Source organism: Spea bombifrons, chromosome 4, assembly GCF_027358695.1.
Source record: "Spea bombifrons isolate aSpeBom1 chromosome 4, aSpeBom1.2.pri, whole genome shotgun sequence".
In the NCBI taxonomy this organism is placed as follows: Eukaryota; Metazoa; Chordata; class Amphibia; order Anura; family Pelobatidae; genus Spea; species Spea bombifrons.
The window spans coordinates 104,809,945-104,820,799 of record NC_071090.1 but is presented as its reverse complement, the minus strand read 5'-3'; the positions used below and the strand labels follow the sequence as shown (position 1 = coordinate 104,820,799).

At 41.5% G+C, this 10,855-nt stretch overlaps 1 protein-coding gene across 2 annotated transcripts; it reads right to left on the bottom strand.

The window, feature by feature from the left end:
* Window positions 1–4,952: 4,952 nt before the first annotated feature.
* Window positions 4,953–9,473, bottom strand: SPC24 (SPC24 component of NDC80 kinetochore complex). 2 transcript variants are annotated; one of them, XM_053464866.1, is made up of 6 exons: window positions 9,352–9,473; window positions 7,872–8,095; window positions 6,864–7,008; window positions 5,827–5,931; window positions 5,397–5,473; window positions 4,953–5,135 (listed from the first exon to the last, which is right to left on the bottom strand). In XM_053464866.1, exons 2-6 carry the CDS (start codon window positions 8,035–8,037, stop codon window positions 5,029–5,031), a joined length of 600 nt encoding a protein of 199 aa, XP_053320841.1. In that variant the 5' UTR covers window positions 8,038–8,095; window positions 9,352–9,473; the 3' UTR covers window positions 4,953–5,028. The 2 variants fall into 2 exon arrangements, with proteins under 2 accessions (XP_053320841.1, XP_053320840.1); XM_053464865.1 differs by lacking the exon at window positions 9,352–9,473 and adding an exon at window positions 8,209–8,388.
* Between the last annotated feature and the right edge of the window lie 1,382 nt (window positions 9,474–10,855).

Genomic DNA, 10,855 nt, shown 5'->3' with positions numbered 1-10,855 from the left:
AAACGCCAAGGCAATAAACCCACATGGCTTTTTCATGGCGTTTTTTCTCTCCCATAGACTTCTATTGGAGAAAAAAAGCCAAGATTTCTTGCAAAAAACGCCAGAGTGTCAACATGCTGCGATTTTGAAAAACTGCCACAGAGCCCAAAAAAGCAGAAAAACGCCAAAGAGGACTGAAAAAACGCCAGACAGAAAAACGCCAAGTGGAAATGGCATTTTGCGATTTCCTATTGAAGAACAGCTAACATCTGGCTGCAGCCGTTTTTCACAAAAAAACGCCAGGTGGCGCTATTGGCGTTTTTATAGGCGTTTTTAGCAAAAAAAACCCAAATGGAAACCAAGCCTCAGGCTAGGTTTCCACTTGGGTTTTTGTCCGGCGTTTTTTTCTTGATGAAAAACGCCAGGAAAACTGCCAAGAAAACTGCCGCTGCATTTACCTGCGTTTTGGCGTTTTTTCTGGAGTTTTTTCTGGCGTTTTAGCCTTTCTGTGGAAATTGCTTTTTTTGACCTTAGGCAGTTTTTCCAGCCTTTACAAGTTAGAAGTTTCACCCAGCTAAAAGGGATTAGGATAAATGGCAAGTATCTGCCCTCTCCTGATGTCATTTACTTGGTAGACCCTTTTGTCTCTTTTCTGTGGTTTGTAAGGCATGCTTTATTCCGAATGTCTGCTCCTCTGGGAAGATTGGCCCCAAATGATGGTGCAAATTGTTTGCTGTTGCTTTTGGCACGCAGGATCTGGTCGCGTATGTTTGTTTGTAATGGCATGTTTGTTCCAAATGGTGTAAAATTCAATATGAACCAGTCCAGGACTTTGTTTTGTGTGAAACTGTTTGTTTTCAGCCTATTTCTCGTAGGACACACAGATACTGGGTCCATCCTCTGCATTGTAACTGTGGAAAAAACGCCATAAAAAACGCCAAGGCAATAAACCCACATGGCTTTTTCATGGCGTTTTTTCTCTCCCATAGACTTCTATTGGAGAAAAAAAGCCAAGATTTCTTGCAAAAAACGCCAGAGTGTCAACATGCTGCAGTTTTGAAAAACTGCCACAGAGCCCAAAAAAGCAGAAAAACGCCAAAGAGGACTGAAAAAACGCCAAACAGAAAAACGCCAAGTGGAAATGGCATTTTGCGATTTCCCATTGAATTACAGCTAACATCTGGCTGCATGCGTTTTTCACAAAAAAACGCCAGGTGGCGCTATTGGCGTTTTTATAGGCGTTTTTAGCTAAAAAAACCCAAGTGGAAACCTAGCCTCACAGAAATTTTCAGTGTTAAACAAAACCGTTTTTTTTATTATTATTATTAAACACAAAAAAAACAGTAAAAAATATACCTAGCAGGTGCCATGAAAACCTTGGGATTCCCCTCCATTTTTCTATATGAAGGAGCAGTTAAGAACGAAATATTTTTCTCTTTTTTTTTTTTTCTCCTTTTTTTCTTTCTTTTTTTATCTTTTTCTTTCTTTTTTTCCTTTCACTCTTATAAAATGGCTCACGGATTTATTGTTTCACTTCCAGAAGTCTCATCATAACTACAATGCATATCATCCATAATAATACAAGTGACCCAGAAAAAACAAACAAACAAAAAAAATACTGCAATAATTCTATTCTGGGGTTTTTGCATGGCCTGCACTATTTTAAGTTATTTATCTGCCGATTTTAATGTGATAAAATAGATATAAAATAAAAATAAAAACTTTTTTTTTTTTTTTTCGTGCCCTCGCGAATTCGGAATGGATTTAAGAAGTTTGGGCTAAATTTCAGGAGAAACGATTATGGAATTCAGCTGTATTTTTCACACAATTTCTCACTTTTTATGGGGGAATTTCTGTATAATAAAGAACTATAATTTTATTAAACTATAAGGTTCAGTATTGCGTTAAGTCGGATCTGATTTTGCTGTTGGATTGCAAATTTTATTGAGGGAAAGAAGAATTTTGTGACTTTTCCATGTGTATTCATAAGCAAAATAATTAATTTCATTTTTCTTTCTGATTTTTTTTTTTCTGATTTATTTTTTTTTTTTTATTATTTTTTTCTGATTTTTTTTTTTTTGTTTTTTTGTTTTTTATTTTTTTTTATTTACAACATAATATCACAACTTAAACTTTTTTGGAAATGAATGAATTGACAGAAAAGCGGTTAATTTGCATATGAATTTCGTAAAAAGGACAATATGGCCTCCATTGAAACCAAATGTACATTTCTTCTTTTTCCACCAGCACTAAGAGGCCGGCGCATGTACAGAACCGAGACTGAATTCTTAGAAAGCTTCAATCGAGATGAAAGCCTATAGATATGCTAGTTTTAATGTATATATTTGACAATATTATTTAATTGTATTTTGGGTATTTTCTTGATAAACCATGTTTTTTTTTTTTTTTTTTTGCTTTTGCACATATTGTCCAAAATTAGTAATAAAATATTTGCATTTAATAAATCAAAACTTCACTTGTTTTCAAGACCGCGCCCCAATTGCTTATTATTCTACGTAAACATCGGCGTTTTATATATAAAAAGGACCAATTAAATATCAGAGATCTATTTCATTTCGGGTGAGATTGTCACCGCTGTTAAAGGAAAATGTCGCCATTGCGTAATTAAATTTATTTATTAAAACCGCATATAGCTTAATTGTCACTATTTGTCCCCACTAATGGGGAGGAATAATCATGCAGATCCTGAGAACAGGAAGTTAAGATGAATTTTTAACCCCTTAATGACAAAGCCCGTGTATGTACGGGCTCAAAATGCGTTGTTTTCAATGGGTTTAGAGGACCGCCCATTGTCCTTAAGGGGTTAATACAGATATAATTACTTGTTCTGGACTGTAGAAAGTGGCAGATATAGTTTACTTTAGAACAACGTTTCATTGTGTGCTTTTATCATACATGTGACAGCCTCCCAGCAGAAGTGGTAGAGGGTAATACAGTGATGGTATTTAAACATTCATGGGACGGGCATATGGCTACTGATTAGAGACCAACGACGGATTAAGGATTTACAGCAGGAAATACGGGCAGAGTAGATGGGTGAATGGGTCTGATCCGCCGTCACATTCTATGTTTAGAATTTTCGCATCTGGACTGTTCTTAAGATGCATGTTCCAGGGCCTTTTGTTCTCGGGGTGCTGGTGAGGATTCGGGGTGCTGGTGGGATTACACCAGAGCAGCCGGCATGAGGAGACTCCGTAACCCTCGCCAAAACCAACGCCGCTGTAAAGTTTTCTGAGCTGCCGGTATTTCAGCTGCTAGGGGAGTTTCGGAGATCTGCTTTTGTTTCGTGTTTAACGAGCTCTAAGGCTTCAGACGTCACTTGGTCCTTGGCTACCCTCTACCGTGTTTGTCTGAAGCCGGTTCCACGTATCTACCACCTTACAGTGAAAGATTATTCTTGGCTAGCCTCGCCTTTCCCATAAATGCCAAACCTGCACCAAGCCTGAGCAGCCAGCAGAGGGCGCTAGCGATCCACTCAATGTTCAGTACTCGGAAAATCCGAAGCTCTTACTGGTGTTTGCTGGACTTTCTTACGCCTCGCAAACGGGGCGGACTGGTGGATGTTCCTGCTGGTTGAATTAATGGGCGAATTCTCCTCAGAAAGAGTTTTCCTTTATTTAGATCATGTGCATAATCGAGACAAGGCACACAACACACAAAAGTCGAAGCGTTGTCTGATGACATGTTTGGATTACGTGGTTTATATAGCATTTTATCTACTTCTAATAGCATGCATCATTCTGATTGGTTACTTTTCAAGCAGGTTACGCCTCTTTAAGCTGCATAATTAAGAATGGCCCAGACTTGACCCTTTGCGCATATATATATAGAATAACATAGAGGAAGTGTGTTGGCGGGAACTCGTGCATATATCATAGACTAGACATTTTCTACTTCCTTATATCTTTGTAAGCAAAAAATATTTTCGATAACATAAGCATTTTTCCAACAGTTCCCAAAGCGCGCATCCTGAAGCATAGCGGTACGTAGGTTCTCGGTGTCGGTTAAAGCAGCTCCAGTTGATCTAGAACACGCTTCGTTATGTAACGACTATTTAATCTCTTTTATCAATGCATCTTTTCATGGTGTCATACTGTTGTGGACGTCGCTGATGGCTTGTGGCGCAATCGCAATACACGCTTGGTAGCCCTCAGTAGTCCTTCCTTCAGATGCCACTCAACGCCGCTTTCCTATATGAAGTCCTAAGGATTATTTTTAGCTGAAGAGCTTGCGCTCAACCAAGGGGAAATACACTACAAGTTCCTGTAGTTTTTAAGGAACTGCGAGAGAGAAAACCCGTAGTCTTTGGGGTGAGTTCACCACCACTCACGGCTACCATGAACTTGTTCATAAAGGACTACGACTTCAGCAAACTCAGTGCCCGCTGCTTTTAATAGGATCGAAGTCTGACGGGCGGCTCCAGGATTTATATATAATTTATATTTCCGTATGAAGTGCAACCGAGGTGTGAGTTAAGGTGACATGCGCGATATCATCGACAGCATGACAGAAAATAGAAATCTGAATAAATGGTAACAAGGTGGTCTTCTAGAGAAACAACGATCTACGGCAAGACCCCATATTCTATTTTTCTGGAATAGCACGATCCATGTGATGAGTTTCAACACATTCCAAAAAATAAAAGCAGAATAATTTAATAGCTTTCAATATGTTCCAGAAACCATTTATTAAAAAAATAATATCAATAAAATTACAAGCAGGATTTCGTGTTTGTTCTTCGGGTTCCACCTTTCCGGTTTCTAGCCTCGTGTTCCTGTTTTGAAAATTCAAAATGATCACCACCTTTTTCAAGACTAAAAAGCGGCACGTAGAATGACAAACGCCACCCGGAGACCCAGTAAGTGCCAGCTTGCCGTTGGGCTCATGGAACCCTGCCGACTGCCTACTTTCAGAAGCCAAACTCTAACTATGGCCGGGAGCAAGGCCGTGCTGGCGGAGGTGTTCCACTTCTGTATTCGGGGAGGATAAAGGCTAATATATGTCCAGACATAGGTAGTGGTGGGGCTGTCACCATTCGGTGGACAAAAGGCTCCACAGGTAGTCACAGATGAAAATCTTGGAGTGCTGGGTGCTGTCAATGCTGATGGGCTGAGCAATGTCTCCTCCATAGTGGACTTGAGATTATTTTGGGTCAAGGAAAACAATCAATTTACATACATATACACACATATATATATTTATATATATATACATAAATACACACACACATACATTATATATGTAAGTATGTGTATATATATATATCCACTGACTGTACCAAATTCTATCATTATTATTATTCTTATCCAACCTTTCAATTGGTTGCTATGGTGATAAGACCACTTTAAAAAATCTGTTTACACACGATAAAGCCAAACACCTTAATAAAAGGATACTGCCTTTGATGAGCGTGGAGTCGCAGCTGTAATCCCAATCAATCTTTGTTACGTTATGAAACAGTTTTGCCAAATACCTGCAAAAAAAAGAAATCAGAGTTTTAAACCATCTCTGTCATCATGATCACCATCATCATCATCATCATCATGCCATGGCAACCAGAAAAAAAGAAATAATAAAATAAAATTATGACAAAAAGCATAAATGTCACCAAAGCCACAGACTGGTTTCTGCTAAACACGGGTTTAGGTTATGGCAGCAGTTACCATCCACAGAGCCGGTACCCCCGGGTTTTAATAGAGGCGCGTCTTGCAGAGCTTAGTAGACGTGCCCCACGATAGCCTACTTGTAACCTAGACAAAGCCCGCAGCCCTAACTTTAGCCATCGAATCGGTAACCAGAGCCGGTCGAGCGGCAAACGTGACTCACAGTGCCGACGGTATGACCACCGTGGTATCTTCATCGGCTTCTCGGTGAATCTCAGCAATCTCCTTCTCCATGGCCCTCACGTCTTCAAGCTCTTTTTGTAAAAATGTATTAATGTCAAGGAAATTAATGCAAGAATTTAATCAAAGCAGAACCCTCAACATGGGTACGCCTGCCGGACACACTCAGCATTTACACCCCGTGTCTGTTCAACCCTAACGTCCCTCTCTCATTTACTTTACTTACACATTTGTTGTTATAGCCCCCTCCTGTGTCACCCTGCGGTGGGAGGGACAGACTCCGTGCCCCATAGCCCCCTCCTGTCTGTTACCCTGCGGTGGGAGGGGCAGACTCCGTGCCCCATAGCTCCTTCCTGTCTGTCACCCTGCGGTGGGAGGGGCAGACTCCGTGCCCCATAGCTCCCTCCTGTCTGTTACCCTGCGGTGGGAGGGGCAGACTCCGTGCCCCATAGCCCCCTCCTGTCTGTTACCCTGCGGTGGGAGGGGCAGACTCCGTGCCCCATAGCTCCCTCCTGTCTGTGTGGCCCTGAGGCTCCTTCCTGTGTATTTTTAAATTGTATTTACAGTATTTGCCTGAATATAGGCCGCACTAAGTCTTTAAAGTGGGGGTGCGGCCTATATTCGGGGTTTAGCGCAGGAATGCGCAATTCGTATCACCTGACGCCCGGGACATGCAGAGTGGGAGCATATCTCGGGGGAGGGGCAGAGTGGGAGCATATCTCGGGGGGGCAGAGTGGCAGCATATCTCAGGGGGGGCAGAGTGGCAGCATATCTCAGGGGGGGCAGAGTGGCAGCATATCTCAGGGGGGGCAGAGTGGCAGCATATCTATTCCACTAAGTGGTTTTTTTTTTACTAAGAAAAAATTTTCTTTAATAAAAGCACCTAACTTTTAGGGTGCGGCCTATAATCGAGCCAATACGGTATATAGTGCCAGTACTTCTTAAAGTACTTATAATTAACCCCTTAGTTTCAGCAGTCCCTCTGCTGGGGGGTCTGTGGGGTATATATTGAAAGGATATTTGATGCTGGTCTGCAGGGACATGTTCTTCTCACTCGTGTCCTGCAGCTCCTTCTCGATTTTCTGCAGTTTGGATAAGCTTTTCTGTTTCGTTTCCTCCGTGTCCAGAAGGGTCTGGGCCACCTCTTCTTCCACCGACATGAGAGCTTAAAGGTACAGAATACATCAAAACTCAGGTTTACAGACAGGATTAAGGCTGAAAAATGTTAAACGATCAAATTATTTTATTATTATAACGGTTTTCATATGTTGAATGTTGGCATCATAACATTTTCATTTAACAATTTATGTTCCGCACCCCCCCACCCTGCAGTAATATCTCAGTGATGGGAGTTATTAATTTTTAGGGGTATGAAGTAGCCCATTTTTTTATTATTTTTGTTTCACCTTTTAAACTTCTTCACTGGAGATCGCTTTGGGGTCTTACCAGTCATCTCTAAGATCCACATTTTAATTATAAAATTATTTATTTTGTGTTTTTTTTTTTTTACCATTTTCGTTAATGTTTTTTTTTGAAGAGTTAGAAACTTTCCTTAGAGGCCTGCGTTCCTGGTTCCTATAACAGCTGATTAGCCAGCAAGCGGGCGTAGGACACGCCCTGGGAAATGCCCCCACCAGGGCAAAACACTGGAAATGTACAACCACGTCCTATGGTCGTTTGGGCCTCGTTACTTCATTTCTGCCTCGATTGACTCCTCCCCAGTTGCCTCCACTGAAAACAGTGAGCATATTCAGATACGCTCCTTGCACATGCTCAGTAGAACTCTCGTTCTAGTCAATGGGAGATGAGCTATCATTGAACTCAATGGGGGTAGCAGCTGCCAATCACATCTGGACACTGATGTTCTGCTATGTCAGTGAGAGTTCTACTGAGCATGTGCGGGAAGCTCACATACCAACATGTGTAATATATTATACACCGGTATATATATATATATATATATATATATATATATATATATATATATATATATATATATATATATATATATATATATGTATCTCAAACCTCTGATGAGCTGTGAGGCCTCCGTCTCGGTTTCTAGGAGAGCATCGATCATGGACTCCTGACGCTCCAGACTCTTCTTCAGCACCCCCGCTGCGGTATCCGACACCATGACTTTGATAATCTCCCGGCTCACGTCGATGTACTCCTCTATCTGCTCGTGCAACATGACTACGGGCGTAACGGGAACGCCGGCCAGAGAGGAAAGGTGCGGCGAGGACGGGGTCCTGCGAGGGAGCAGAAACAGGAACGTCACCAAAAAGATCACACGACGAGTGAACAGCCATTACGCAACGCCAATAAATACAAAATATACACGAATTATAACATATAAATTTACCCTATTTATGCGGTCATATCTGCCAACTGTCCTCGATTTCACTTTAGATGGGTAAAAAATATGCAATATTAAAAGGACAGGTATAATTGGCACCCTAAACTATATAAGGAGAGTTTATTTTTCGCAATTAATGAATATTATTAAAATAGAATGGAAATTACTTGTGAAAAAAAGAACGTAATCATTAACAAACGGGACCTTTTAGTTAAAGGTGCAGTCCCACTAAACATTACATTCTCCATCAAATAAACAAGGGTTTGTCAGATCATTCCTTCCACTGAGAAGTTATTCACGTTATAACCCAGAAAATGTAAAGATCTTTCAGTTTCTATAGCAACAGTGTCTGCCTTCCCAGCAAAAATTAGGGACAAGACAGACTTTTATATGATTCAAATAATTATTTGGGACAATTAATAAGAACAATGTATATAATGCTACACGTACAAAAACTTGTCAAACAGCTAAATCAGAGCGGAAGAGGTAGTCTGAGTAAGTTAAGCTCTGCCCTGCGTATCTAGTATGGGAAAGAGGCAATGGGGTGATAATACTGGAAGAAGGGAGGGCCGGAAGTGTAAAATGCGCATGCACGGCAGGCTTAGGGCAGCCAATCGAGTTCGACATGACATAAAGTACGACATTTGAAAACAAAAATATAAATATATATATATATATATATTATTTTTTTTAAATGACAGGCTATATGCTGATGTCGCTGTAAAATGCTATAATAAAAAAATAATAATAATAAAAAAAATGTATAGACCAGACACTGCCCCCCCCAATACTTTAACGGCGGAGTGTCACATTTACACATTTTTTTTTTATAAAGGCGGATGGATTCACTTTCGCCATTAATAGGCAGTCGTAAATTTACAGTGCGGATGAAGACGTTTCTAAACTCATCCAGTTGCATAACAACTCCAGCTACACGGGCTAGACGCGCTAAAATTTAAATTAACCACGCCCACTCCGTAACAACCTTTGTAACCAAGGCAACCCTAAACCAGCGCCCAATCAGCCACCCTCTGCTTTAAAAGCTTGTCCTCCTCGCGAGGCTGAGAACGTTACAGGTTTGAATTATTCCCGCCGATTCCGCGCTTGTCGTAATCACCACAGAAAGCGTTTGGTCAATCCCGCTATTACCTGGTCGGGCGGCTGCACGGCACTCGCGTCGTGTTCGGTGTAGTTCGCGGGGTTCGTTCGGCGACAGCCTTCGTCGATAAACCGCAGCAGAGTAGCGACTCCTTTACGTAGGTGTCCGGAATTAGCGGTCTCACAGAGGAGGAGCCCGAGGAAGCCGCCCCTCCCCTTATAGGCAGACGGAGTCGGCGCTAACCCGGGCCTAGCTGAGTGGGGTATGACTGAGCTTCTCCAAACGCATCTCCGAGCATGGGGGCCTGTGATTGGGATTCATTATAAGCGATATAGGTGACCCAGGAAGATAACTGTAACGAAGCTGCATTATTATTATTCATTATTATTATATTTAAAGGGGAAGTCCCACGGAAACATAAGTTCATTAACAGCGTGTCCGGCAGGTGGTTAAGACTGAGCAATTCTAATCCACACAGTATAAATCAGGGTGTTTAGTAGATTTGGAGAGAAACGAGCGAGAGCTCTTATAAGGGGCTAATATGCAGCTGCCTGAAGACGTGCAAAACTAGAAGTCTTTTAACCCCTTCAGAACCAGGCTGTTGTCAGGCTTGTGACAATGGCTGTTATAACATTCATGCGATGCTCGTGTTAAGCTGTAGTTTTCTTCCTTCTCGTTTAGTGCACCCAGTAATATATCTTTTTTTTTTTTTGTTCCATACCGTTATTTTGATTGATTAATCTAGTTTCCTTCTATATAATGGAGAAAAAAATTAAATTGACTCACTTGATAAATCTGCAAAAATTAACGAAAGAAACCTGCTACGTAGATTCTGATATTTGTTCTGAGTTTAGAAACGCCCGATGTTTGGGCTGGTATTTTAACTCTCTCCATGCCACGATTCTTGGGAAGAGGCAGCACCAGCTTTAGGACTTGCTTATGTGAGATCATTAGGGTCTTTGTACATTTTTTTTTTATTTGTACATTTAAATATTTTTACCTTTTTTATTTTACTGTAGTGATTAGGCCCCTAGGCTCCACTGACCTGATGGTTGGCTGCAGTACCTGAAGTCATCCTGTAGGGGCGCGTGGAGTTCTCAGGAGCGCCTGGACAGACCCCCTCGGATCTCTTTATTTTGAGCGGGCGCCGCTATCCACACCGTGTTTTTGAACGCTCTTAGAGCTAATTTTTTTTGACCTCTGAATGCCGCAGTATCGAGACGCTTCAATGCCAGCGGGGCAAAGAACCAGATTGCTGATTGCTTTCTATGCTTGTTTAACCCCATGATGGGCCGGGCAAGCCACTTGTCACCAATTGCATGCATTTCCATGATGGGCCAGGTACATCGATTGTTGTTAAATGGATACTAACGATGCAAAAAAAGGGTGGAGTTCTCCTTTCATTCGTAAAACCCATTACCTACCCTTTTCTGGGGTGGGCTGGTCCGAGTGGTGGTCTGGGTCTGACAAGCCTTTTATGAACAGTTTCGGGCCTGTCCTGGGAGCCACAAACACAGTAGGGTCGTCATGTTATTGTTGCACCACTGTATATGT